At 55.3% G+C, this 26,054-nt stretch overlaps 5 protein-coding genes and 4 non-coding genes across 32 annotated transcripts in view; 6 read left to right on the top strand and 3 right to left on the bottom strand.

Moving 5' to 3' along the window:
* Positions 1-1,360, top strand: part of SUPT6H (SPT6 homolog, histone chaperone and transcription elongation factor) — a 40,223-nt gene extending 38,863 nt beyond the window's left edge. For both annotated transcript variants that reach the window (XM_054458693.2, XM_063656076.1), the window contains exons 36-37: positions 62-249; positions 558-1,360. In XM_054458693.2, coding sequence (XP_054314668.1) covers positions 62-249; positions 558-744 — 375 coding nt within the window. In that variant the 3' untranslated portion in view covers positions 745-1,360. The remainder of the gene's footprint in view (positions 1-61; positions 250-557) is intronic.
* A 1,192-nt stretch (positions 1,361-2,552) lies between these two features.
* On the bottom strand, positions 2,553-11,190 carry PROCA1 (protein interacting with cyclin A1). 12 transcript variants are annotated; one of them, XM_054458703.2, is made up of 6 exons: positions 6,865-8,302; positions 6,070-6,465; positions 5,715-5,900; positions 3,756-3,891; positions 3,352-3,480; positions 2,553-3,257 (listed from the first exon to the last, which is right to left on the bottom strand). In XM_054458703.2, the coding sequence occupies exons 3-6, from the start codon at positions 5,845-5,847 to the stop codon at positions 2,597-2,599; spliced, it is 1,059 nt and encodes a 352-aa protein (XP_054314678.1). In that variant the 5' UTR covers positions 5,848-5,900; positions 6,070-6,465; positions 6,865-8,302; the 3' UTR covers positions 2,553-2,596. The 12 variants fall into 12 exon arrangements, with proteins under 12 accessions (XP_054314678.1, XP_054314673.1, XP_054314672.1 ...); XM_054458698.2 differs by lacking the exons at positions 6,070-6,465; positions 6,865-8,302 and adding an exon at positions 10,398-11,166 and having other exon boundaries at positions 5,715-5,798; XM_054458697.2 differs by lacking the exons at positions 6,070-6,465; positions 6,865-8,302 and adding an exon at positions 10,398-11,166 and having other exon boundaries at positions 3,352-3,543; positions 5,715-5,798.
* A 1,961-nt stretch (positions 11,191-13,151) lies between these two features.
* Positions 13,152-17,143, bottom strand: RAB34 (RAB34, member RAS oncogene family). Of its 10 annotated transcripts, none has more exons than XM_054458750.1 (11): positions 16,983-17,143; positions 16,101-16,179; positions 15,768-15,859; positions 14,855-14,920; positions 14,662-14,763; positions 14,503-14,567; positions 14,320-14,371; positions 14,087-14,144; positions 13,900-13,990; positions 13,661-13,768; positions 13,152-13,578 (listed from the first exon to the last, which is right to left on the bottom strand). In XM_054458750.1, the coding sequence occupies exons 1-11, from the start codon at positions 17,126-17,128 to the stop codon at positions 13,511-13,513; spliced, it is 927 nt and encodes a 308-aa protein (XP_054314725.1). In that variant the 5' UTR covers positions 17,129-17,143; the 3' UTR covers positions 13,152-13,510. The 10 variants fall into 10 exon arrangements, with proteins under 10 accessions (XP_054314725.1, XP_054314724.1, XP_054314716.1 ...); XM_054458749.1 differs by having other exon boundaries at positions 14,063-14,144; XM_054458741.2 differs by having other exon boundaries at positions 14,063-14,144; positions 16,101-16,313; positions 16,983-17,028.
* On the top strand, positions 16,069-23,193 carry RPL23A (ribosomal protein L23a). 2 transcript variants are annotated; one of them, XM_063656084.1, is made up of 6 exons: positions 16,069-18,168; positions 18,347-18,886; positions 19,561-19,744; positions 21,567-21,743; positions 22,412-22,481; positions 22,706-23,193. In XM_063656084.1, the coding sequence occupies exons 2-6, from the start codon at positions 18,862-18,864 to the stop codon at positions 22,718-22,720; spliced, it is 471 nt and encodes a 156-aa protein (XP_063512154.1). In that variant the 5' UTR covers positions 16,069-18,168; positions 18,347-18,861; the 3' UTR covers positions 22,721-23,193. The 2 variants fall into 2 exon arrangements, with proteins under 2 accessions (XP_063512154.1, XP_054314729.1); XM_054458754.2 differs by having other exon boundaries at positions 16,805-18,886.
* Positions 19,404-19,470, top strand: LOC129018487 (small nucleolar RNA SNORD42). The gene has a single exon (XR_008495309.1). It is a non-coding gene; the product is annotated as a small nucleolar RNA SNORD42 (small nucleolar RNA).
* LOC129018497 (small nucleolar RNA Z17) lies at positions 21,426-21,497 on the top strand. Its single transcript, XR_008495318.1, has one exon. It is a non-coding gene; the product is annotated as a small nucleolar RNA Z17 (small nucleolar RNA).
* On the top strand, positions 22,270-22,333 carry LOC129018488 (small nucleolar RNA SNORD42). The gene has a single exon (XR_008495310.1). It is a non-coding gene; the product is annotated as a small nucleolar RNA SNORD42 (small nucleolar RNA).
* Positions 22,523-22,592, top strand: LOC129018498 (small nucleolar RNA Z17). The gene has a single exon (XR_008495319.2). It is a non-coding gene; the product is annotated as a small nucleolar RNA Z17 (small nucleolar RNA).
* TLCD1 (TLC domain containing 1) lies at positions 23,190-25,679 on the bottom strand. Of its 2 annotated transcripts, none has more exons than XM_054458753.2 (4): positions 25,602-25,679; positions 24,330-24,412; positions 24,150-24,232; positions 23,190-23,735 (listed from the first exon to the last, which is right to left on the bottom strand). In XM_054458753.2, the coding sequence occupies exons 1-4, from the start codon at positions 25,652-25,654 to the stop codon at positions 23,352-23,354; spliced, it is 603 nt and encodes a 200-aa protein (XP_054314728.1). In that variant the 5' UTR covers positions 25,655-25,679; the 3' UTR covers positions 23,190-23,351. The 2 variants fall into 2 exon arrangements, with proteins under 2 accessions (XP_054314728.1, XP_054314726.1); XM_054458751.2 differs by lacking the exon at positions 25,602-25,679 and adding an exon at positions 24,751-25,144.
* Positions 25,680-26,054: the final 375 nt, after the last annotated feature.

The raw sequence follows: 26,054 nt of genomic DNA on the forward strand, positions 1-26,054 counted from the left end.
TTCACAGCAAGGCCAAACAAGCCCCACACCCATCCCTATTTAACTGTTCTTGCCTCTCCAGGTATTCCCAACGCCAGCCCAGCAGCCAGTGGCCACACCATTAATGACCCCTAGCTACTCCTACACAACCCCAAGCCAGCCCATCACCACCCCTCAGTACCACCAGCTCCAGGCCAGCACCACCCCGCAGTCGGCCCAGGCCCAGCCCCAGCCCTCCTCCAGCTCCCGGCAACGGCAGCAGCAGCCAAAGTAAGTATCTGGATGGTGGCACAGTGCAGGTCAGTGGTAGGGGCAGGTGTTGTCAGGAGGCCGAAAGGCTTAGCATAGGCAGGTGCTCTGGATCCTGAGGGCCCTGACCACATGATATGCCAGGAACACTAGTTTCTGACTAAAGACAGAAGAGGGCAGTGTGGCAGCCAGCTGCTGCTGTATCTCCCTCATCCCAGCAGAGGGGCTGCTGCCCATAGGTATGAGGTTCCTTTCCGCAAGGGTACAGTGATTGGTGGGAAGACTTCCTTTTAGCAAAGTCTCAATCTCAATTTTTCTTCCCCTCCCAGGTCCAACAGCCATGCAGCCATCGACTGGGGGAAAATGGCGGAGCAGTGGCTGCAAGAAAAGGAGGCAGAACGGCGGAAACAGAAGCAGCGGCTGACACCTCGGCCCTCCCCCAGCCCCATGATCGAAAGCACCCCCATGTCCATTGCTGGCGATGCCACCCCACTCCTGGACGAGATGGATCGGTAGGGGGCCTGCTGCTCGGACTCTGGTTACCTCTGAGGCTGGGAAAGGCCTGGCCACCCACTGCCTCCCTCCCTGCCCCTCCTTTTCTGTCCATAAAGTGGCGTGAAGTGACGTTCTCTTTGGTGGTCAACCTGGATGGGTGACAGGCTGGACGGCCTTGTGAACTTGAGCTCAGTGTATGCTAGGCAACAATTCTCCCACTCCAGACCCTCACCGACCACCTGTCTTGGGACCAGGCTGGGAGGGGAGTGTGGCAGGGAGGAGGAAGAGGAAGGTGAGAATGAGTAGAATAGTTTTGTATTCTACTCCCTACAAGCCATTTTGAACTTCTGCCCTCACCGGACTCTGGGCTATGACTGGGGCACCAAACTCAGCACATGAGTCTCCCCTAGCTCTCGTGGGGAGAGGGATGCTATTTATTCAGTTTGGGGCAGGAGGGAGAGGAGGGAAAGTATTTCTGACCCAGATGCCAACAGCCGGGTGGCTGTCCAAGCAGGATTGCAGGGGACACAGGGAAGCACTGCCCAGCCCCTGCCTGGCTGCCCTTTCCCCCCTGCTGCTGCCACCGCTTCCTGCCTGTCATTTGAATAAACAGTGTTTCTATTGAGCTCTTGCCAAAGCCTCTCTCTCCAACTCTCCAGTTCTTTGAGGGGTGGCTTTCAAAGCAGTGTTTGGAGCTCCAAGGATTCCCCTGACTCCCTCTTCTGATCCATCAGAGGCAAAGATTCATAGACTAGAGGCAGTTTCTGCATCAGACTGCCTGGGGCACATCCCTGCTCTACTTCCCAGCTGGGTGACCCTGTGCCAGTTCCTGCTGGCTTTCAGCTGGGTTTCTTACCTGTAACATAGAGATAGTGATACCTGCCTCATCAGCTGCTGTGAGGACCAAGGCAGCGTGTGCAAGCTCCTTGGCCCAATGCCTGGTACCTCGCAAATGTTACCCGATATTATTATACCCACTCACCCACAGCACAGCTGCCCCATCCACCCATGCCTGCTGGTCTTCTCTGGCATCCTGGAGAAAAGGCCACAAGTAAATCTGGATTTCTCAACTTGAGCCTCTGCCGTTCATCTCTTCCCTTTTCCCAGCTGGGTCTTGGTCTCTGGCAAGCTCTCAGCAGTAAGGTGTTCCTGCCCCACTGCATTTTTTGTTCTGAACTCCTGCCATCCCTGTTTCTGCACAAGGGCTTCGTCTCACAGCTCTGTGAGTCAATGCTGGGAGAGTGGGGCTCCCTTTCCTTTGCTTGGGGCTCAGCAGAGAAGTCAGAAAAGGCCACTGCTGCCCAGACGTGGCACACTCCCCTTGTTTTTCTTCATCAAGATCTGGGGGAAGGGGTCAGCTCTGCCAGGAACTCAAGTCAGCTCCCTTCAGCACAAAAGGGCTACAAGGGAGGAGCTAGACCACCAGCTGGGAAGGTCAGTCTCTGGTAGTACCACGAGCACCTTCTGCAGAGCCACTTAGAGGAGGGAAAGCCCAGGCACAGTGGCACAGAGGGGGTTAAAAAGTTCCGTTTATTGGGGGTATCACTGCAGACAGTACTACCTGTCCCATAAGTGGATTTCACACAGCCCGGTCTCTCCCAGCAGAGAGGGGAAGCCCTCCTTCCCACCCCAGATGCACTCTTCCACCTTGTCCTAGCAGGTAGGAAGAAATAGGGCTGTGCCCCTTCCTTTCCTTCCCACCTGCCTTCCCATGGGCTTCCTTTGTGAAAGCTAGATTGCCTTTGAGAAACCCCTGCAGCCCTGAGCCCACCCCTTGCCCTGCAACAAACAGCCAGGTTGGAGGGAGAGAACAGCAGCAGAGGGCCAGCCACAGGCTCGATGGCATTTATTCTGCACCCTGACCACCCTGGCCTCAACTGAGGTTGGGGTTTGATCCTGGGGGAGATTTTCTCTTGTTTACCTTCCTGGCTTGTGAGGGCTTTGCCCCTGTCTTTTTGGCCTGGACTATGTTCTTCTCTCTCTTCCTGGGTGATGATGATTCCACAATATCCTCGCTGGACAGTTCTCCCTGCCCCCGGCCATTGTAACTGTCCTCGCTGTCCAGCTCTTCCCGGCTTTCTGGGCTGGACTCGGACATCCTGGCCAGCTGTCTTGGGCTTAATGATCGGCTCGCGTCTGGCGGGGAAGGCTCCAATTTAACCGGGCTTTTCTTCTTAGTCAACTGGCCTTTCTTGGCTTTTTTCTTCAGCTTTGCCTTCTCATCCATCTCCTCCTCCTTGTCTTTCTCTTTTTCCTTTTTCTTCTTTACCTTCTTGATCACTTTGCTGCCCTGACCCTTCCCGGTGGGGCTCTCAGAGCGCCAGATGGTGATGGGCGCTGCAGAGTCAGGGGTACCAGTGGCCATGCTGGTGGCTAGGTCAGGGGAGACGGTGGCGGGCCCCACCTGCGTTGGGATGGGGGGCTTGCTTTCCTCCTCCTCCTCTTCCTCTTCTTCATTTAGATCATCTGCCCCATACTCATGGTAGAGGGGATGGTGGATCACTGCCACAGAGACAGGTCTGTAGCTTTTGCACCTGGGAGGAGGGACGACAGGGGAAGTTTGACAGAGAGTTGGGGGCAGTGCCCTGTAGAGGCCCCTTCCCCATCAGCCCACCGGGGCTCACTCACCAGCCATACCAGAATCGCTCCACATGCTCCTCCTCCGGTGTGAGCTCAAAGCAAGGGGACTCGATGACATGGGAGCAGGTTGGGCCCGCGCCCCGCGAGCTGCTGCTATCCTCTGAACAGTCCTTCAGCCTGCCACACATGGGACTCTCAGCCTGGCTCCCATCACTCCCCCAGGGACCCAGAGCCAGAAACCTGAGGGACAGTGGGCTTCTGCTGGGCCTGCCTCAGGCCGCCAACAGACCTCCTCCCCATTTCTCTTAGAGCAGAGCAAGGTGTGCAGAGCTGGGACTGGGCTGGCAGCACCAATTCAAAGCTGAAGAGGCAAACCAAAGGTTGAAGGGGAGACCACAATGAAAGTTCGGACCTGGCTCTGCCATGGGTCCCCCAAGGGGGTGGGCCCTCACCTAGAATTACAGTTGCAGTGGTTGACAGAGTGTAGGTGCAGGCTGTGGCGGACACAGTCAGAGGCGAAAGGGTAGATGATGTGCCCAGTGCACTGCTTGTGTTTCCAGCAGCACTTGTCAGGCTCCTTGCAGTCACCTGAGGGGGCAGGGGTCTGGGTCATCAGTAGCAGCCGCAGACCTCTGGGTCTTCCCACAGCTCAAGCTAAAACCTCACCAAATTCACCTGCCACCACCAGCTGTCCACCCCAAGAAGTGTTTCTGCTTCAGTAGTAGTAACTTGACCCCAGAGTAACCCCATGTCTCAGCAAAATGTCTGGTTCCATGTCTGATACACAGGAGACCCTTACCAAGCCCCCTGCAGTCTTGTGATTCCCTGTTCCTTCTTCATCTCCCTCCAGTGGGAGGCCTCCACCAGCTCCTGCCTGCCCCTCACCCAGCTGCCCACAATGAGTGGCAGCCCTGCTCCACAAGGCGCCTGGTAGGAGAAAGCCCTCCTGCTATGGCACCCCAGAGTCCCAGGAGCAGCAGAGCCACAGCATCCTCAGTTCCTACACCTGCCCTGGCCCGCGCTGATCTCTCACAGCCTGGCCAGGAGCTAAGGCCTGCATCATGCTCCTTAGCTTCTGACTCATCCTTCCCTCCCCACTTCCCCCTCCTCCCTTCTTCAAGCCCCTTTTTTTCTCCCTCCTGACACCTTTCTCACTCCTCTCCCTTCCCATGCCCCCTTCTTGATCCTTTCCCTGCTCTTCACTCAGCACCTTCCCACACTCTCCCCAGTCCCTAGAGCCCCAGGCTTTCGAATGACCCACCCCCAGCCTAGGCACCCTTTTAGGCAGCACAGAGACCACATCCCCTTTCCCAGGCACAGGAAGAAGCTGCTGGGGTGAGAATTTGGGGTTAGGGAAAAGCCCTGGAGAAAGGCCCCCCACCTCTGTTGCTCAGCTCAATGCCAGTCCTGAAGACAGGAGAGTTTCCCCAGTCTACCACCACTGCCTCACCTCTGACCCTGCCTAAGGCCCGGCTGTCCCCTCAGGCCGCTATCTCAAAGGTAAGCCCATGAGGCGACTCTGCGCCTCTCACAGCCCCGAATCTCACTCACCCGACAGAGGACAAGGGACCTTACCTCGGATTCCCCAGCACCCCTAGGGGAGGGAGGGAACAGGCAGTGGCCTGGGGTGCTGTGGCTGGATTACCCTCAAACAGGCCGAGGATTGTGCCTTTGCCAGCCCCCACGAGGAGTGGAACTAGGGTGAGACCTGATACTGGCCACCAGCCAGGAATGAGCCCAGGCTGTGGGTGTGAGTCCAAGTGGCCTCACAGTGCAGCAGCTTGGCCTGAGGCTTACCCACATTTCTTCCTCCTTCCCTTCCCCACACAAGTCTGTGAAGTCCTGCGTCCTCACTACACCGCTGACCCATGGGTGATCTGTGTCTCTCTCCTCCCCTCTTGTACCCTTTATCCCCCGGGAAGATGAGGAAGGCATGGGTGTGTGGCAGGACCCTGAAACTTCACCACCACCTCGGCCTTCCTCGGCACGGCTGAGCTGGGCCAAAGGGCAGCATAGTGGCAAAGCGCCCTGAACTTGTAGTCAGGCCTAAGCCCAAGTTGTGGGTCTGTCACTTACTAGCCGGGTGGCCTAGGGCAAATTTCTTTACTTCTCTGAGCCTTTAATTTCCTTATCCACAAAATGGGATGGTGGTCATACCAATTTTGCAGGGTTGTTGTGCGGACTCAATTCACATATGTCAAAGATACTTATGTGCCATAAAGTTCTATACAAACGAATGGGGTGATTGCGGCCTTGAGAAAGGGGTCCCCTCTGGCATCTGTAGGGGATGGGTTGAGGATGGGACCACACTTCCCTCCCTCCCTGCCTCAGGACCAAGCTTCCATCAGGTGTCAGCTTTCCCAGGTGAGGGGTGATGAGGACCCCCTGGGTCAAAGGTCTCCTGGACCCACCTTCAGAGAAGATAGACACATCAGTGCTGGACGCCACACCAGCCAGCAGATGTCCTCTCTCCCATCTGGGTAACCTGTTTACATCTGAGAGAGCAGAGTGGCAGTGGTGGCAGCAGCCCCCTCCCTGTGCCATTTATTCACCAAACATACCCCAAGAAGCTCCACATGTCAGGCCCTCGCTGCATCCTGGAGATGCAGAGATTAAACAACAGTCCCTGCTCTTAAAGGGTTGTGGGGGGGTGGGGCGGTGAGGGGGAGTGGAGAGGGGGAGGGGAGAGGGACACGGGAGGTTCATGACAGTAATGTGATGCAGATGCTGACAGGGAAATGGTAGCACAGGACAAGGTCCACCTACCAGGACTGGAAAGGAGGACTGGGGACTATGGAAGACTTCTTGGAAGGAGCATCACTAGAGTTAGAGTGATGAATAGGAGCCAGCCAGGGTCTAGGCAAGGAGGGACAGCTCCAGAAACTGTCCTAGGGTGTGTGGAGCCTGGACAGAGGATGACCCTAAGCAGACCTCCAACTGGGGTGGCAGCTCCCTCAGCCATTAGCAGCCACAAGACAGAGTCTGCCCCTTTGCCTTTTCTTCCCACAACTAGCTTTATCCCTTGAGGCACTGGACTTGAGGTCTGCTTAAGGAAGGGAAGCTGATTGCTTGGGGTCTTCAGCAAGCCTTCAGTGGCACTTGGTCATCCTCCTACAAGTCGCTGGTCAGCTCCTCCTCCTGTTTTCCACAGCACGGCAAGTACTCAAAATTTGTTAAATGAACAAAAGAATGAATGAATGACTTTAAGCACTTCCTGGAAACTCCTACAACCACTGTTTCTCTCAGCAGATAATTTCACCGCCATTATCTGTGGACACTCCAACCCTCATCAACTTTGCTTGCCTGGGAAAAGGGTGTCCCTCCCTTCTCATGCCCAAAGCGTCTATATTTTAGGTCCCAGCCAGAACTGACACCTTCTCCTTCTTTACTGGCTTCTTTTTTCCCCCCTTACAGGCTATAGACATCATAAAACAAAACACTTTGTCAATCTTGTTTCTCCTACCACTGCATATCCCCCTTTCAATCCAAATTGATTAACTCATTCAGAGGACATATGTTGGGTGGCTTCACTCGGCACTAGAAAAGAGGCCCAGTCCCTACCTTCAGTGAGCTCAGTGTCTTCACCTCTTTCTTCCAGCCACCTGCAACATGGCAGCCATCCGCCCCCCAATCTGAATAGCTTTGGCAAAGGCCACCAGCAGTTTCCCAGTAGCCAAATCCAGTGGGCTTCTTATCTCACTTGACGCTGTTTTTTGTTTTGTTTTGTTTTTCGTTTTCGTTTGTTTTGTTTTGAGATGGAGTCTCGCTCTGTCACCCAGGCTGGAGTGCAGTGGTACGATCTCGGCTCACCACACCCTCCGCCTCCCGGGTTCAAGCAATTCTCCTGCCTCAGCCTCCTGAGTAGCTGGGATTACAGGTGCACGCCACCACACCTGGCTAATCTTTGTATTTTTAGTAGAGACGGGATTTCACCATGTTGGACAGGCTGGTCTGGAACTCCTGACCTTGTGATCCGCCCTCCTTGGCCTCCCAAAGTGTTGGGATTACAGGCGTGAGCCACTGCGCCCGGCCTCACTTGACCCTGTTGACCAATGAATCTCCTTCTTCTGCAAACTGTTCCTTGGGCTTCCATGGCAGACCTCATCTTTCTCTTCCTTCTCTAACCAGCTCTTGAGTTCTTCCCTGTCTCCTTTGCTGTCTCCTCTTGTTTTGTTGTACGCCTTAAATTGGTTATTACAAGAGTTCTGACTTGGTCACCTCCTCAGAAGGCTCTACAAAAGCATGTCCTGGATAACTTCATCAACTTCCATGTTTTCAACATCCACCAATGAAATGACATAAATCTGTAATCCCATCATTTTGGGAGTCTGAGGCGGGAAGATCACAAGCCCAGGAGTTCGAGACCAGCCTGGGCAACATGGCAAAACCCCATCTCTACAAAAAATACAAAAATTAGCTGGCTTAGTGGTGCACACCTGTAGTTCCAGCTACTTAGGAGGCTGAGGTGGGAGGATCACCTGAGCCCAGGGAGGTCGAGGCCGCAGTGAGCCGTGATCGCGCCATTGCATTCCAGCCTGGGCAACAGAGTGAGACCCTGTCTCAACTAAAATATATGCCTTTGATTCTAAATCCCCACCACAGCCCCATTCTATGGATGAGAACACAGAGACTCAGAGAGGATAAGTAATTTGTCCAAAGATAGATGTTAATAGACGGCAGAGGTAGGACTCAAACCCAGGTCTTCCTGGTTCCATAGCCTATGCTCTTTCAGCCCTGTCTACGTACTGTTGGCTGGGGATACACCCCTGTAAACCAAGGTCATTCTGTATGTGAAGCTCCACAGCCAAGCCTTTTTTTTTTTTTTGAGACGGAGTCTCGCTCTGTCGCCCCAGCCGGAGTGCAGTGGCGCCATCTCAGCTCGCTGCAAGCTCCGCCTCCCGGATTCACACCATTCTCCTGCCTCAGCCTCCTGAGTAGCTGGGACTACAGGCGCCCACCATCATGCCTGGCTAATTTTTTGTATTTTCAGTAGAGACGGGGTTTCACCGTGTTAGCCAGGATGGTCTCGATCTCCTGACTTCGTGATCCGCCCGCCTCGGCCTCCCAAAGTGCTGGAATTACAGGCGTGAGCCACTGCGCCCGGCCCACAGCCAAGCCTTAAAACCACATTCTGCTTGAGTGAGCCGGCGAGGCAGAGGTTGCAGTGAGCTGAGAGAGCCACAGCACTCCAACCTGGGCGACAGAGTGAGACTGTCTTATAAAATAAATCACGTTCAGCTCCATATGCAAAACCTGTCCTACCAGGCCGGGTGCAGTGGCTCATGCTTGCAATCCCAGAATTTTGAGAGGCCGAGGTGGGCGGATCACTTGAGGTCAGGAGTTTGAGACCAGCATGGTCAACATGGTGAAATCCTTTCTCTACTAAAAATCCAAAAATCAGCCAGGCGTGGTGGCACATACCTGTAGTCCCAGCTGCTCTGGAGGCCAAGGCACGAGAATCGCTTAAACCCCAGAAGTGTAGGTTGCAGTGAGCCGATATCGTGCTACTGCACTCCAGCGTGGGCAGCAGAGTGAGACAGCGGGAAGGACGTGTTTTTTTGAGGCACAGTCACTTCCTACTGCACCTTCTTTTCAGCTCCAACGCTACCAATTCCTCACCCTCTGGTTTTACTCAATCTGGACTCCACAGCCTCCCTTATCCACCCTGGACCCTAAAGTCATGCCGCTGGGGCCTCAGCCAGGGTGAGGAACCAAAACTCCTCTACCTTGCTGTTTCAGGAACCACCATGAAAGACACACACATGGCCAGGCGCGGTGGCTCACACCTGTAATCCCAGCACTTTGGGAGGCTGAGGTGGGCGGATCACGAGGTCAGGAGTTCAAGACCAGCCTGACCAACATGGTGAAACCCCGTCTCTACTAAAAATAAAAAAAATTTAAAAAAATAGCTGGGCATGGTGGCGCGCGCCTGTAATCCCAGCTACTCAGGAGGCTGAGGCAGGAGAATTGTTTGAACCCGGGAGGTGGAGGTTGCAGTGAGCCGAGATTGCGCCACTGCACTCCAGCCTGGGCGACAGAGCGAGATTCCATCTCAAAAAAAAAAAAAAAACACACACATGGAGTCAGAGCCTGTTTACTCTCCACCCACTAGCTCCCCCAGAGCTGGGACACCCATCAGCTCTGTTTGTGAAGGAGACGAGGGGAGGAAGGACAAAGGGGGAGACGAATTTAGTAACTCTCTTCAGAGCTGAGAAAAGCAATCTGCTCTTTAGTCCCAGAAGACAGGAGGAGAGCTCTGACCAGCAGCAGTCCAGAGTTCCTGCAGCAGGAGTGACTGACAACACACACAATGAATGAAGAGGGTGATAGGGTGAAAGAAAGTGGGAGGCTTATGGCGTCTTTCCCCGTGAGGCGTTAATCGGCGCACAGAGGCCTAACTCAGAACTCACAGGTTATGCTCATCTGTACAGAATCTTCCCTGTCCTGCGGGGCCGAGGAGCTCTCCTCGTCCTCGAGGCACTGGGGGTGGGCACCAGAGCAGCCGAAAGGAGTAGGGCGGGAAGGGAGGGAAGGAGAAGGGAGGGAAGAAACTAGGAGAGGAAGGAGGGAAGAGGAGGAAGCAAGGGAGGGGCAGTGCGCCCGCGTCTCCTTGGAAATGCCTGTCTGGCCTCGCCGCCGCGGAGGTAATTGTGATGCCACACGTGGAACCCTCAGTCTCCTTGGTCCACCCTCAGGGTCGATGGAACCGCCCGCTCCCGCCCCGGCTTCCGGGTGGGCGCTGGTCCACGGGCTCCAGCCAAGGCCGGCGCTTCAAGGGCAGCGGCCTGCGCCCGGTGCCACCCAGTCCGATAGCCAAGAGTTCCAGCTCTGGCTGAAGCCAGACTTCCCGCCCAACCCGCGGGCGACCCAGCAGGGCCTCAGGACCCCAGTCCTCAATCATTGGCCCGCGGCTCGACGCGAGCCCGCCCCCGGCCCTAGCTCCGCCCCGGCCCAGCACTGGGCCCCGCCTCTCTCGTTGGTTTGCTCACCTCCCTTGTCGGTTTGCCGGCCTCCAGCGTGCGCCGCTCGGAGTCTGCGAGCCGGGCCGCGCCCTCTGCCCAGCCCCTGCCCAGCCCCTGCCCCGCCCCTCTTACCGCGGCACCTGCTGTCATCCCACGAGCAGGCCTTGGGCTCGGTCTTTTCCTTAGTCCATCTTGCAGTTGTGAGCGTCGTCCTGACCCACATCGCTCTCCGCCCAGGTCTTCGTCTCTACAGGACTCTTGCATGAAGTCCAACCCTGAGCCTCAGCCCGGCCGAGCCCTCGGCCCAGCCGTGAACTCCAGTCTCGGCTTCGCCCCCGCCTAGCCCCTAACCCCGCCTCATGCTGGCACAGCCGCCGCCCGCCTCCCCAACCCGGCTCCAGGCTGCGTAGTCTTCCCAGCTGGGTCTCAGCGTCAGCCGCGTTCTTCATCCGGGGCCTCCCGGCGCCTCCCAGGCCCCTCTTTGTTCCCCCTGTAACCCTAGGATTTCCCCTTTATCTCAGACCTTAACCTTACAGGCCCAGCTCTCACCACCCATCTCTGGTTCCAGCTTGCAGTCCAAACCCCAGATTTTCACCCTGCCTCCAGATCGTAGCCCCAATTCTTAGTGTTAAAACGAGCCTTGCCCCCAGCCCCATTCTTAGCCTCGCCCCGGCCATTCTCTAAACCGCACACTCCCGTCCTGCTCCCCGCCCCGCCGACCCTTGGGAACCCAGCCGCAGCCCCGCCTCTGCCCGCCGGCGAGGGAGCGAACCCCATCTCTACAAAAAATACAAAAATTAGCTAGCTTAGTGGTGCGCACTTGTAGTCCCAGCTACTCGGGAGGCTGAGGTGGGAGGATCCCGAGCCCAGGGAGGTCCTGGCGTCGCCATTTCCACTCCACCGTCCGGGCTTCGAGGTCCCTCCGCCTCTGGTGGAGCCCGGGCTTCCGCTCTCTCCGCCCACAGGCCTCTCCTAAGGCCTAACTCCCGGCTGAGGACCTGATGTCGGCTCCCAGCCCCTGCGCCACCCCGCAGCGTTCCGCGCCCCTGGCCCCCATGGGACACCCTATTCTAGAGACAATACTGCCCTATAGAGAGTCGTAAGCTTATCCTGATAGTCTGGAGAACAGGGCAGGCTGCATTCATAGGAACCTCATCCCAGTGACACCCCTCACGCCCTCAGGTGCAACATGCACACTCTGCACATGCATATATCACACACACACAAAATATACTCACCACACACAGACTAATACAACATGCACACGGAACACAGAACTCCCACACCCGGTGCAGCACAAACACCACACCTGGACTGTGGTGCTGGATTCACACAGATCTGTTAACAGGCAAGGCAAGGGTGAGGAGCCCAGTGCTGCGAGGGAACAGAAATGGAAAAAATAATCACAGGAGAGTGTGAAAATAAGTTATCACCATATCGCCGACATTCCATGCACCACCACCCCTCCAGTTCTCTTGGCACCAGCTTCCAAAGCCAGGATGAAGAGGAGAAAGGATGGGGTCCACACCTTGTTTTTTCCACCATCATCCAGGGGCTCTGCTGCTGCTGCTATTGCTCTGCCTGATCCCCACCTTCACTTTCCTCCAGACCCAAGTCCGGAGTGGGTAGGGCTGCTGCCCAGACCCTCCTTCCCGTGGTAGCTCTAGAGAGTCTAGGAACTGCGAGGGAGGGGAAGCCAGGAAAAGGGAAGTGTGCAGAAAAACCAACCATCCTGGTGAGAATGGAACCAGGAATGGAACAGACAGAGCACTTGGCAACTGGGAGCCAGAATCTGCCTTCTAACTTGGACACCCCCTTAGCCTCCTAGGATGACACGAGGCCATAAGTCCTCCTTTGTTGACCCAGCTGTCTGAGGTGCTTCCAGCTACTCTGGAACTCTGGGTTAGATGTCAACAGGGAGCCAGGGTCTTGGTCACCTTTCTCCATTTAAAAGTTAATGGCATAAACAACCAAAAAAAACAAAAAAAAAACAAAACAAAGAAAAGTTAATGGTTATAGTAACTCCTGAGTTCAAGCAATTCTCCTGCCTCATCCTCCCAAGCAGCTGGAGTTACAGGCACACACCACCACGCCCGGCTAATTTTTGTATTTTATTTTATTTATTTATTTTTTTATGAGACAGAGTCTCGCTCTGTCGCCCAGGCTGGAGTGCAGTGGCACCATCTCGGCTCACTGCAAGCTCCGCCTCCCAGGTTCAGGCCATTCTCCTGCCTCAGCCTCCCAAGTAGCTGGGACTACAGGCACCAGCCACCACGCCTGGCTAATTTTTTGCATTTTTAGTAGAGACGAGGTTTCACCATGTTAGCCAGGATGGTCTCGATCTCTTGACCTTGTGATCCACCAGCCTCGGCCTCCCAAAGTGCTGGGATTACAGGCGTGAGCTACTGCGCCCGGCCTAATTTTTGTATTTTAATGGAGACGGGGGTTTCACCATGTTGGTCAGGCTAGTCTCGAACTCCTGAATCCAAGTGATCTGCCTGCCTTGGCCTCCCAAAGTGCTGAGATTACAGGCACGAGCCACCGCACCCGGCCTGGAAAAGTATTTCTTAAAGGGAAGGCAAGAAAAGGGTGAAAAAAAGAAAAAGATTCTCCAGTGGTGAAAATTTGGGTATAAGCACCAAGTAGGAGGATACATGTGGGGAAAGGATCAGGGGAAAGGGCTCTCAAAGCCAGCCATTCAGACTTCACCCAGTGAGGGCCGAGTGCAGCCCCCAAACTGATCTTTCAGCTCCCAGCCTACCTGAACCTGCCCAGGGGCCAGGGATGGCCAGCACAGCATCCCCAGGGGACTCTAGTGCCAAAATGGCCACACAGTCATGCCCATTCCACATCCATCATCCCCAACAAAGAACTCTAGCCCCAAAGTGCTCGTAACAAAGAAATTTTAATGCATAAGGCACAGTGAGAGGCTGGATTCATTAAGCATCCTCATACACAAAGGGCCCAGCAGGCTGAGCAAAAGAACAGAGACACTCTCCCCCACTACCACTGGGCACCCTGGACAGTCCCCTGACGAGTAGGGGGCATCCAGTCTTTGGCAAGGTGCCTGGGGGCAGGAAGTGACTAGCATGGTCCCAGCTACCCCTCTGTGGGAATACTGCCACCAAGAGGCAGCTCTTTGGTCTGGATAAAGTCAGTGCAAATGTCCAGGGGTCAAGTTCTGGAGGAATGAGGGTGGCACAGTGCCCTAGGGCTGGGCAGTCTCTGAACAGTCTCCTCAGCCCTCATGGGCAACATGTGGGCTTCTTCTTGCTGGCAGTTAGGTAGAGGTTGCTGTCATCACTGTTGATGCCTAAAGAAGGGTGGAAAATATGTGAAGCAGGGATTGGAGGCTCACTGTGCCCCCTGCCACCCTCAACCAGGCAAGCACTCACGGACAACATCCCCAATGCGTCGAGCCCCCGATTTCTCCAGCTCAGCCAGCACATTGGCCTCAAAGGTCAGTGCTGCCACACGGAAGAAGAATTCTCGGACATTCTCACCTGACACAGGGAGCAGATAGGTGCTCAGGGGCAGTGCCGGGTCTGGGGACACAGGGCACAGCTGGAGGTGTAGCAGTGAGAGGAGAGCCAGGCAAGAGTGTCACAGCAGAGCCCTAAAGCCTCCAACTCACCAGTGAGAGACGAGACTGCCCAGTACTCAGCCTTCATCTCCTGGGCCACTTGGAGGGCATCTTTCTCCATCAGCGCATACTGAGCAGGGGTCTGAGGGAAGGCCAGAGTCAGAGGGGGGCATTCCCTCACCAAGTTGGGAAGTCCCCCCACTGGCACACTCACACTCAGATCCTTCTTGGAACCTACAAGGAAGAGAAGCACACTGGAAGGGTCATTCTCCTTCAGGGCATCAGCCAGCCACTGCCTGCCATGGGAGGTGGAAAGTGAGGGATGAGTGAGCCTGCAGGGCCCCTCCCGCTGACATTCATAGGCCCAATTACCCCCTCTCTGGTCCTACATGCATTCTTCTTCTGACCACCCCTCTGTTCTGAACCCTCTCTTCCCGGAGCCTCCCATTATATTGCAGGATGCTCACATACTTGGTATGTTCCAGAGATGCCACATCATTCAGGTTGAAGACAATGATGATGGCTGGAAGAGTGGCAGAAACAGCCCCAGGTTGACAGGGAATTCACTGCTGCTCATTTCCCCAATCCTTCCAGCTCCATATGAGAAGCCATGTGCACTGAGACCCAGCTACCCCACCTCACCCAGCCCCTTACCTTGAGCTCCTCTATAGTAGGTTGACGCAATGCATTTGAACCTCTCCTGTCCAGCGGTATCCCAACTGGGAGGAAGGAAGAGTGAGGCACAGGTATGTATGTTGGGGGGTGTGGGTGCTGGGGAGAAGGGATAGCTGGAAGGGGTGTGGAAGCACTCACAGCTGCAAACTGAAGGGGATGCCCAGCACCTCAAATCGTTCCATCTCGAAGTCCACTCCAATGGTGGCCTTGTAATTCTTATCAAAGGTGTCTTTGCAGAACCTGAGAGGGTACCAGATGCTGTGATCTGGAGCCAGCCCACCTGGCTAGGCTTGGCCCCACCCTGCCCAGCTCAGCTCCAGCACCCCCTTACCTATTAATGAGGCAAGTCTTCCCCACCGACAGGTCCCCCACCACAATGACCTTGGAGATCTTAAATCTGCTGGACACAAGAGTGGGCAAGGGGAGCGGGCATGAGCTCTTTCACCCTAGGGAGTTCCAATGCTCCCGACTAGGTCCAGAAAGGTAGCTGCACCCAGGCTGAGGGTATTATAGACACCAGGTGTCCCAGGCAGCTGCGTGGACAGATGTGCTGGGGAGGAGGAGTGTTTTATGCTCCAGCAGCAGAGAGACATGAATTTGAATCCCAGCTCTCACACTGATTAGCTGTGTGACTTTGGACACGTTATTTAGCCTCTCTAAGCCTGTTTAAACATTTAAGTAAAGTTAGTATATATTTTACTGGGTCGTTGTGAAGGTTAAAATGAGATAAATGTCCTATATTCTAAGATACCCTCCCCCCTGCATTTTAATGTCTCTGAAATCAGGATATATCTTAAGTGATGGACTTTTCCATTCAATAAAAATAATGATAGTACCCAACACTGCCTGGCACACAGCAAATGCTTAATTAATGGTGCCAACTGTTATCAGTATTACCTTTAAAACCCACAATAAGACTCATCCCTGTAAGCACAGCCAGACCCCTGCCCTGGGGCTCCATGGATGCTATGTGGGGATCTGAGCAGGTGACCACCTTCCCATTTCAGACACCTTAGTCTCTACTCAGGAATCCAGCTGCCACCCTTCTACCCAACCCCATCTCATAGAACTCACAACAACCTTGTTGGGAAAAAAGGAGAGGATACAGGGGCTTAAAGAGGGGGAAATAACCATATAGCTGGTAGGGGCTGAAATGAAGCCCCAAGGGGGTGGTTGTTTACCCTCGCTATGACTACAGAGTTTCCTGGGACCTCCTCTCTTTGTTGTGGGTGTCCCTAACTCACCCCACGGTGCCTGTCCGGTGCTCCTGGCAGGCGCAGGTGACGCGGGGGTGGAAGTCTTTGTGCCCGTGCAAAGCGGCCTCCTTCCTCAGGCACTTAGTGGGAAGGATGGAAGAGAATGGAGCTTCCTACTCCTGGCCCTTGTCCCGCAGCCAAGCGGCCCGGGTAGGGGTGGAGTGCAGGGACCACCCAGAAGCACCAGGCCTAGCTGGGTGGCAGGGCTGGGCCCAGTCCTCTAACTGGTCTGGGCCCAGTCCTCTAACTGGTCTGGTGCCGCCTCCGCCCCGCCCACACCCCGGGCTGTAGACTGAAGCCCGACGTCGCCCCGGCGCCTACCTGGGGCAGCTCCGCCAGGACGCGATCCCTCCGCACGGGTGCCAGAATGTTCATCCTGCCTGCGGCCTTGCAGGGCGCCCTGAGAAGGCGCCGAGGCCGGATCCGCGCCAGCGACCCGGGCGCGTGGAGACCCGACGATCACCCGCGGCCGGGGTGTCCCGACTACAACTCGGGGCCACGGGTACCCTACGGGAGCCCGCGGTCTTGGAGACGCTACGACCACCGCGGGCCACGGAGATGAAACAATCACCCGGGGCCGGGGCGAGCCCACAATCACCCGGGCCCTGGGCGTCCCGAAGATGACTCTGGGGCGAGGAGACTCCTCGGCCGCCAATTGGGGGCGGGGAGTCCCGTCTGGTGGGGGCCGGGGCCGCGCAGACCCTACGATTACGCGGGGCCGGATAGTTCCTACAATAACCCGGGGCCGCGGAGACCCGACGTCATCTCGGGGCTGAGGCTGCCCTACCATTACAGAGCTGCCCGGGGGCGCGGAGCGGCCCCGCCACACGGGGTCAGTGTGGGCACAGGCGGCGCTGCCAAGGCCCGCAGGCCGCTGGAGGAGGGGGCGAGGGGCCCAGTCCGGTTACAGGGCCTTGAGTCCCACTCCGCTCGGGCTCCGCCAACGCTGTAACACGATCCCCGGAAATTCCTGGAGAAGGGCCGCCCCCCGCCCCTCTCCTGGCCGCTCCAGGCCTCGCTGCCCGCCCTCGCCACCCCCTCCTCTCCACCCCTCTGCGTTGCCCCGCTCAGGCTCCCTCCTCTGACGCTTCACCGGGCACCAGGACCGCCCCCACCCAGGCTGGAGCCTATCCAGATAGGGACTCCCCAGGCTGCTGTCCCCTGCACCTCTATGCCCGGCTGCGCCTTCATAGGGACCCTTACCCAGCCCAATTGGTGATGGGGAATCGGAGACTGCTGCGCAGCATCTGGCGATGCCAGGAACCAGCAGGGAGGGGAAAGGGGGAGAGAAGGGGCCCAAGGAGAGGCGGCGCTTCCCTCCTCAACTCCAGGCCTGGGAGGTGACTCATAGAGTCTGCCCCCGCTCGCCCTTCTGCCCTGGGAGGTCGGGGGTGGGGGTGATGGAGGGGAAGCGTGCGAAGTGGGTGCCAGGGTTAGAATAAGGTGCCCACCGAGGAGAGAGACGTCTGAAGTCTGGCGTCTTTTCCTTCAAGGCTGCTGTGTAGATTGTGAGGTGGGAGGGCTGAAGATCAAGCTGCCTCCCTCGAGGGAGGTTAAAGAAGGGCTAAGTGGACCCGGAAACTCCGCTCTTTGGGGTGGTCTCCGCTCTGGGAGGCGGGGACTCCCCTCTGGTATGGGTGTTCATTGTTCTGGCCGCATTGGAATCTATCCCCCAGGGACAACTTCTCCTTTGTGCAAAGTCCTGCAGGATAGAAGAGGGGGCAGTGCACAATCAATTTCACCGTCAAAGGGGACATGTCTGGTTTTATAAGGGGAGAGGGAAGAAGAAAGGATCAAGTGGGGATGGGTTAGGCACACACCTCAGGAGAAGCAAACCTGAGTGTTAAGAAACCTTACTCTGTGTCTGGAGCTGAATTTGAGGATGTAAAGATGACCAGGACACGGAAGGGAAGACTAGTTTAGGGCAGGGGATGGTGAGTGAAGTTACTAACAGGAAGAACTAGGGAATCTTGGAGAAATGTGCGGAATTTTCATAGAACTTCAAGTGCATTATCAGGAAACACAGTAAAACTGACAGTATCAGTGTCGCAGGTAAAGAGGGGCAGGTGTGGCCGCTTTGTACTTCCTCTGACACTCTTCCCCTCGTGAGTGGATTATTTATTTATTTATTTATTTATTTTGAGACAGGGTCTCACTCTGCCACCCAGGCTGGAATGGCTCACTGCAGCCTCGACCTCCAGGGCTGAAGCGATCCTCCCACCTCAGCCTCCCAAGGAACTGGGACTACAGGCACGCACCACCACGCCCGGCTAATTTTTGTATTCTTTTGTAGATACGGGGTTTCGCCGTGTTGCCCAGGCTGGTCTGGAACTCCTGGGCTCGAAGCAATTCGCCCACCTCGGCCTCACAAAGTGCTGGGATTACAGGCGTGAGTCACCGCGCCCGGCCCTGACTTGATTTTTTTCTGCCACCAAATCACTGTGTTATTGATAAACCACATTCCTCTCTGGACCTCAGTTCGACCGAGCAAATCCTGCTCCAGCACTCTAGAACTTAGCTGTATCTAACTCCCGAGTCAATCCAAATGTGTTCTTTCCTCTTGGCAGCGTTCCTGCCTCCTGGCATGGCAATCCTCTTCCCTGAGACTGGCAGTTGCTCAAGATGGGAAGCTCCCGGGACCAGACCCGAGCGACAGCCGGCTACGCCGTCCGCTGGCCTGAGCAAATAAACGCGTGTCTTCAAAAAACTACAATCCCCATGGTGGCACGCGCCTGTAGTCCCAGCTACTCGGGTGGCTGAGGCAGGAGAATGGCGTAAACCCGGGAGGCGGAGCTTGCAGTGAGCCGAGATCGCGCCACTGCACTCCAGCCTGGGCGACAGAGCATTCAAAAACAAACAAACAAAAAAAAACTACAACCCCCATGAAGCTTTAGTGCCTTTGAGGGGAGGAGTGGCGCATGTTTGTTCACGCACGAAAAAGAAATTAAACCTAACTACCGTTCCCAGAAGGCGCCACTCTGCAAATTACCCAATCAGCTCTAAGTACAAAGCATCGCGAGTCTTTAGTGAGCTTTGGCGCTATAAGCCCGTGGGAACGGGCATTGGAGACCCTTTTCACAAGATGGCGCCGAAAGCGAAGAAGGAAGGTGTGTGTTGGGGATGGGGCCGCAGCTGGTTTACCGGGGATTGCCGCGCCGCAGAGCGAACGAATTGGGAATATGGCTGCTGGGCTAAGCCCTGAGGGCTCTGCTCTGGGGCTGCTTCCTGCGTTTCGGACACGCTGCAGTATACGTGGGCCGCGTGGGCTCAGCCTCGTGGGCTGAGTTCCGGTGGAGGGAGTTGGGGAGGCAACGCGACAGGCATCATCCGCCAGGGAGAGCCAGACATTCGGCTCTGGGAAGCTACACGCATCCACTGGTTGGCCCTCCATGTCCCCGGGCCTGTAAGGAATTAGTGCCTTCAGCTTTAACCATTTTCCTTCTGGTTCATGTTCAACCGGGGTACATTACCCGCCCCCCTCTCCGCAGCGTGATTTTGCGATGGGGTATGTCTAAAATTCGTAGGACATTTTCTGGAAAGTATCAAGCGTTCGTTAAGTGCTACTTGGTTTCATAGTCGTATCCCTGGAGTTACTTAGAGTTGGTCGCTTTCGTCTCTGGTATCGTGCATATGATGGAAAAGTTTTAATCTCCTGACACTTGTGATGTCTTCAAAGGAACCACTGATGCACGTGTGGCCAGGGTCGCCCACTGCAGTTCTTGGGGCCGGAAGTGACCGATTTCTAAATCCCGCACCCACGTTTTCTTTCCTTTTCTCCCAGCTCCTGCCCCTCCTAAAGCCGAAGCCAAAGCGAAGGCTTTAAAGGCCAAGAAGGCAGTGTTGAAAGGTGTCCACAGCCACAAAAAAAAGAAGATCCGCACGTCACCCACCTTCCGGCGGCCGAAGACACTGCGACTCCGGAGACAGCCCAAATATCCTCGGAAGAGCGCTCCCAGGAGAAACAAGTTAGTACTGCCCCCTGTACCCATGAAAAGATTTGGGTATTCTCCATTGGTAATTTGGAAATTCACTCATTCTGTGTGATGGTTTCTCAAACACAAATTGTGTCCAGTGTGCTTCTCTAATTGGAAGTATGAGGAGATTGTTTCTGCTGTATTTACAAAACTGGCAGGAATTCTTTGTAAATCAGCCCAGAGGCCGGGAGCGGTGGCTCACGTCTCTAATCCCAGCACTTTGGGAGGCCGAGGGGGGCGGATCACTTGAGGTCAGGGGTTCGAGACCAGCCTGAGTAACATGTAGAAACCCCGTGTCTACTAAAAATAGAAAATTCGCCGGGCGTGGTGGCGCATGTCTGTAATCCCAGCTACTCGCGGGAGGCTGAGGCAGGAGAATCGCTTGAACCCGGGAGGTGGAGCTTGCATTGCATTGCAGCCTGGGCAACAAGAGTGAAACTCCGTCTCAAAAAAAAAAAAAAAAAAACCCTGAGTCTCTCAAAATTTGTTAGGTTAATTATTGCTTCACATGTGATCACGGTTTGAAAACTTATGTTGGGGGGAGTATAAAGTAGAATACAGAGATTCCTTGCTCATAGTTCCTACTGCTATAGGGAACAATCCTTGAGGGTGAGAACGTGGATTGATTCTTGATTGATAATGGGGATTCCATTATCTGTATTTGGCAGTTATGGCCTGCTGCGGTGTATAGAAGCTTCTTTCCATTCATTTTCCCCAATTTTCGTACTGCTCAAGGAACGGTTGGGGGGAAATGGGCAGAAGGTTGGGCCCTTGAGTATTTGAGCTACCAGTAATAACTGACTTTTTAGGGAGCACAGATTTGAGTAGAGCCATGGTAGTAGTTAGTACCAATGGGTTTTTGCTGTTTCTACTCTTTCCTCATGGAAAGAGTGGACTGTGTTCATACAGGAAAGCAGTTGACAGACTGTCTTCTTGCCCCTTCCCCCACCAAGCTGGACCTAGAATCGAGTGTGACTTTAAGTGGGGAAAGCTGTGTTACAGTTGTGCTTAAGCCACTGCTGTGCATAAGAATTTGCTCCTGGCTGGTCGGGCACGGTGGCTCATGCCTGTAATGCCAGCACTTTGGGAGGCTAAGGCGGGCAGATCACGAGGTCAGGAGATCGAGACCATCCTGGCTAACACAGTGAAACTCCATCTCTACTAAAAATACAAAAAAAATTAGCCGGGCTTGGTGGCAGGCGCCTGTAGTCCCAGCTGCTGAGTCCCAGGCTACCTGTAGTCCCAGGCTGAGGCAGGAGAATGGTGTGAACCTGGGAGGCAGAGCTTGCAGCGAGCCGAGATCGTGCCGCTGCACTCCAGCCTGGGCGACAGAGTGAGACTCCGTCTCAAAAAAAAGAATTTGCCCCTGACCCGATTCTCCTGCCTCAGCCTCCTGAGTAGCTTGGACTACAGGCGTGCACCACCATGCCCAGCTAATTTTTGTATTTTTAGTAGAGAGGGAGTTTCACCATGTTGGCCAGGATGGTCACGATCTCTTGACCTCGTGATTAGCCTGCCTCAGCCTCCCAAAGTGCTGGGATTACAGCCATGAGCCACCACGCCTGGCCCAGAGATGATTCTTTAATCACTTGAGGTGTAAGAGCCCTTCAAGAGAAAGAAAATGCACAATGTTCTGCCCCTGGGATTGGGGCTTCAGGCCCTTAGATTTCAGGGTGCAGATGATGACACTGTAAAGCGACCAAAGTCTGAACAAAGTGATTGGTACCTCGTTGTCTGATGCACCTAGGCTCTCCTGGCTCTGGGCTCCAAAAGAGTGGGCCCAGGCCAGGTGACCCCATTTTGCCTCTCCCAGGCTTGACCACTATGCTATCATCAAGTTTCCGCTGACCACCGAGTCTGCCATGAAGAAGATAGAAGACAACAACACACTTGTGTTCATTGTGGATGTTAAAGCCAACAAGCACCAGATTAAACAGGCTGTGAAGAAGCTCTATGACATTGATGTGGCCAAGGTCAACACCCTGATTCGGTGAGTTGGGCCTCAAGGGATGGGGAGCAGGCTGGACCAGCAGTCTGGAGCCAAAAAAAACCCTGCATTTCATGAAGCTCTTTGATGTTTAGATAGTCCTAGTAATGCAGGACTACACGTGTAGTCCGAGCTATGCAGGAAGATCGCTTGAGGCCAGGAGTCACCCATGATTGCCCTGTTGTACCCCAGCCTGAGCAACCAAGCAAGGCCCTTTAAAAAAAAAAAAAATCCCCTGGACCTTTCAGCAGGGGAAGAAGGTTCCTTGATTTAAACTTGGCGTAGGTTTAGCAGTGTGTGAGCCTTGAGGCAGGAATTACAGGCTGCCTTAGTTACAGACCTTTGTGTGGACCTGAGGCAATGCTTTCTAGGACTCGATTGGGGGTTGGTGCTCATTTTCTGGGTCCCTACTTCTATTGGCAAAGGCCACTAGAGTGCGACACGTGGCAGATTACCTTGGTTTAAGTCTTAATGTGGCCTGTGGTGTTTCCCATAAGAGAATTGGCTTTGTGGCTTCATGGTGTCCTCTGGCCTAATGATGGAAAAATCATTATTGGAAAAGAATGACATGAACAAAGGAACCACTGAAGTGCCGGAGGACTGGAGGAGGAAGGGGAAGGGTGTGGGGGCAGTGAGGGTGGCAGGGACTAAGGCTTCCTTCTCTACCCTAGGCCTGATGGAGAGAAGAAGGCATATGTTCGATTGGCTCCTGATTACGATGCTTTGGATGTTGCCAACAAAGTAAGTTTCCTTCCTGCAAACCCCTTAACGCTCACCCCTTGGGTGCAAATGATGCATGTTAGTGACCAAAGCCTGATTTTTGCTGATTAGTCATAATTAACTGACTGCACCCCTATCCTAAACAAACCTTATCCTCACATTCCTCATTTTGCTTTCTAAAAATAACACTCCAGCTTAATCTTCATATTTCAACTCCAGTAACGAGGTTCCCTTTTGTTTTTCAGATTGGGATCATCTAAACTGAGTCCAGCTGCCTAATTCTGAATATATATATATATATATCTTTTCACCATATACATGCCTTTGTCAATTTCTGGTTGGGCTGGGAGGCCACACACAGACACTGACATGACTAGGGCTTGGGCAAGACTCCTGTTCTACTTATCCTTTTGAAATATTCACCCTGCCACTTCACCATGTGTGATCACTCCAGAGATCTTTGTGACTAGAGTTAGTGTCCTAGGAAAACCAGAACTCAGAACTTGCCTCCATGGTTGAGGGTAACAAGAAGCTGTACAAGAACCCCTTTTATCCCTGGAAGAGGCTGTGTATGAAACCAATGCCCAGGGTTTGAAGGGCGTTAGCATGCATTTCAGGGGAGTGTGGATTGGCTGGCTTTCTGGTAGCATTTTGTCCTCACACACCCATCTACTACGTCGAACCGGTCTGTCTGCTTCCCTCACCGCTTGCCCAATAAAGGACAAGGACTTCAGAGGAGTACTTTCATTAGTGTTTTCAACAGTGTGGGCGCAGGCTCAGAAGGTGGAGAGGCTGGCCCCAGAGGACACCCAGGCTTGGGGCTAAGTCCCAGTGTCCATGTGAAGCTGTTTCTAGCCTTGTTCATTTTTGTTGTCCCAGGCTCTGTGCCTCTCACTCAGTCAAGAACTTGTCTTTGTGTTGCTTCTTGGGGACACGCTCAGGGCAGAAGTCAGAGCGGAGGAGGCGGGAAAAGTAGATTATGATCATCACGTCCAGCATGAGCAGGATACCCAGCAGGAAGGTGCCCAGGGTCCTCTGGCTCACATAACGCAAGAAGAAATGGGTGAGGTAGGCCTGAGGGGCCAGGCGGAAGAGAAAGTACATGACCAGGTTCACATACTTGTTAACCTGGTAGAGGAGATGATCTTGGGCATTATTGATTTTCATCATCATGCGAATGGTGAGGAAGATGTTGCTGACTTCCACCAGTAGCGTTAAGACACCCCCACCGACAAAGCTGCTCCAAAAGATGCCGGAGAAGAAGGCACCCATGGCCTAGAGGGAAGAAGGGAGAATAGGAATTAGGGAACCTAGATGCAGATGCTTTCCTGGAAGTTTGGGGGGTGTGGGTATCAGATTGAGGGCTGGAAAATCCCAAATTTACCCCTGGAATAATAGTTTATAGTGGATAAAATGCTTTGTTTTGTTAGTTCAACATTACTAGATTTTGATCCCTGCTCACAGCTTCTGGCTGTGGGTGACGTTTAGTCTAAAGAGGCAGTGAGATCATGGGTTGCTGGCGTCAGTGAACAAGCACAGACTGCCATCCTCCAGCATCCTAGCATAAGAAGTAGCACACAGATTGGGGGCGGGTGGTAAGAAAACACGGCCTTCTCCCAGGTTCAGAAACGTGGAGCTGAGACTAGATTACTGACACCAGGCCTATACCACATAGTCTGCTTCTCTTACCATGATGTGATGGACAAGGTATTCCCAAGAGGCTCGCGTCTGTCCGCTAGCCACGATGTCCACCGTATCGTGGATGAAATACCCTAGTGGAGGGATGGGGCAAGAGATCATGAAGAACTGAACAAGCAGCTTCCTTCTCCCTGTCCCCAATTTGCCTCCCGCTTCCTGGGCAAGACCTACCTGCAGAGAAGCAAACGAGCAAATAGCCAGAAAGTGACCATGCCGTCTCAATCTCCACCAACATGTTGGGAGTCTGCCATACACTGGAAAGGAGGGAAGAGGAGGCTCTGCATTTCGGCACCCTCAAGGACCCTCACCTCGGTTACCCTTCCCCAGCCCCAGGGGAGCCTGGGCTCGCGCTAGTGGCTGACTGGGAAGCTAAGAGTGGCTGGGCAAAACCCAAGAGCCTCCAGTTTCCCAGGGGCGATCCCCCTCCCCTGGGGCTACTGCGGCTTTTGGTTGGGTAGGATACCAAACGGGATCATGTGAGACTGCGTGGCCTCAGCCCGCCGGTGAGCGATGGGGGTAGTAACACAAGGGCCGGCCCCGGCTCCCCGCTCAGGATCCCCCGGCCACCTCATTTCCACAGTCGCTCACTCACCACAGCAGTGCCCAGATCCCCGACACAATGGAGTGAGCGAAGGAGACGAGCAGGTTGTGCCAGCGCCAGGTGCGCAAGGGGTCGGCGCGCACGTGCACGGGTAGGGGCAAGCGACAGAGCGCGCGCCGGAGCGCCCGGAAGGTCAGCGTGGCGCCCAGGAGCAGCGGCAGGGCGGGGTGCAGCAGTGGGGGCATGCTGGCCCTCCCTGCCGTCCGCCCTCGAGGCCGCCTCCTAGGGCTGTTCTGGGAACCGGGGTCCCTCTCGGGCCAGTCCAGTACGGCCGCCTCTCTCGCCGGCCTCCAGCCCCACACAGTTGGCGAAGCCCTCTAGGCCCCTTCGATCCTCCTCGCCCTCCCTGCGAGGCCTCTGCCCCCGCCCCCAGCCGCCCGCGCCCCCGCCCCGCCCGCCTGCTCCCGCCCCGTCCGCCTGCCCCCGCCCCTCAGGCGCTGCTGCCGCGCGAGCTGGGTGTCCCCGCGGCCTCTCGGCCACCGGCCGGCTCCCGCGGACTTCGGGTAACTAGGAGCTGTGCTGGGGGCGTCGTCGCCGAGGCACCCCTCGCTGGCGCCTCCCGACTGCCGACGGAGTCCCCGCTGCCCTCGCTCGCCTGGCCTCATTAACCCGCGTCCCCACTTTTCCCCGGGCGACCGGCTCCCCCGCCCTGGGCGGGTACCGCGAGAGCTCTCTCCGCCCTCTACTTTCTGCGCAGAGCTGGACGGGACCCGACACGCCCACCCCCCCAAGTCCTGGTCCTGGGGTGGGCTCGGGAGCCCCGCGTCCGACAGTGGTCTCCGTGCAGACCCAGTGCCCCTACCGCACCACTCGCAGTCTTCTGGCCGGAGTCCCGTGTTTACCCGTCCCTCCCGCGCCCGCGAGGTGGGCATTTGGGAACTGCTGAGTAACCCATCGCCACCTCTTCCCGCCCGCTCTTAAACTCCTGGGGCCGGGCGGCTGTCACAGTCCTCCCTCAGACAGTTCCGGCCCTCGGCCCGGCTCCCTGGAGGCTGGGCAAGCAAGACCTCCGATTTGCCGGGACTGCTGGGGTGACCCGCGCTCTCCAAGCCGGTAGCTTGCGGCAGTTGCGGCTCCTAGCCACTAGGTGTCAGCCTGCCCTCACTGTGGCGTGGGCTCCCCCTCCCGCCTCCGAGCGAGGTAGCTGCCTTCGGGGAAAGTTTAGGTATAAACTCTGGACGAAAGGAGGAGCAGCTGAGAGCCAGCGAGGGAAGTTAAGCGGGGATGAGAGCGGGGAGGGAGAAGAGGGTGGTAACAGAGGAGGGGAGGGAAGAAGCGGGGGAGGGGAAAGGTGC

This window comes from Pongo pygmaeus, chromosome 19 (assembly GCF_028885625.2).
Source record: "Pongo pygmaeus isolate AG05252 chromosome 19, NHGRI_mPonPyg2-v2.0_pri, whole genome shotgun sequence".
NCBI lineage: Eukaryota > Metazoa > Chordata > Mammalia > Primates > Hominidae > Pongo > Pongo pygmaeus.

Coding starts and splice junctions, on each gene's coding strand:
- TLCD1 (XM_054458751.2), bottom strand. CDS start 24,944: ATGCCCCCACTGCTGCACCCCGCCCTGCCGCTGCTCCTGGGCGCCACG. Junction 24,233..24,329: donor GCTCGTTTGCTTCTCTGCAG/GTAGGTCTTGCC, acceptor TCCCTCCACTAG/GGTATTTCATCCACGATACG. Junction 23,736..24,149: donor ACCTTGTCCATCACATCATG/GTAAGAGAAGCA, acceptor TCTTCCCTCTAG/GCCATGGGTGCCTTCTTCTC.
- RPL23A (XM_063656084.1), top strand. CDS start 18,862: ATGGCGCCGAAAGCGAAGAAGGAAG. Junction 19,745..21,566: donor AGCGCTCCCAGGAGAAACAA/GTTAGTACTGCC, acceptor TGCCTCTCCCAG/GCTTGACCACTATGCTATCA. Junction 21,744..22,411: donor AAGGTCAACACCCTGATTCG/GTGAGTTGGGCC, acceptor TCTCTACCCTAG/GCCTGATGGAGAGAAGAAGG.
- RAB34 (XM_054458749.1), bottom strand. CDS start 17,128: ATGAGTCACCTCCCAGGCCTGGAGTTGAGGAGGGAAGCGCCGCCTCTC. Junction 14,764..14,854: donor AAGACTTGCCTCATTAATAG/GTAAGGGGGTGC, acceptor GTACCCTCTCAG/GTTCTGCAAAGACACCTTTG. Junction 13,991..14,062: donor GTTCCAAGAAGGATCTGAGT/GTGAGTGTGCCA, acceptor GCCTTCCCTCAG/ACCCCTGCTCAGTATGCGCT.
- PROCA1 (XM_054458697.2), bottom strand. CDS start 10,488: ATGTGGGTCAGGACGACGCTCACAACTGCAAGATGGACTAAGGAAAAG. Junction 5,799..10,397: donor GGATGACAGCAGGTGCCGCG/GTAAGAGGGGCG, acceptor CTGCTCTCTCAG/ATGTAAACAGGTTACCCAGA. Junction 3,544..3,755: donor CACTGCAACTGTAATTCTAG/GTGAGGGCCCAC, acceptor ACTGTCCCTCAG/GTTTCTGGCTCTGGGTCCCT.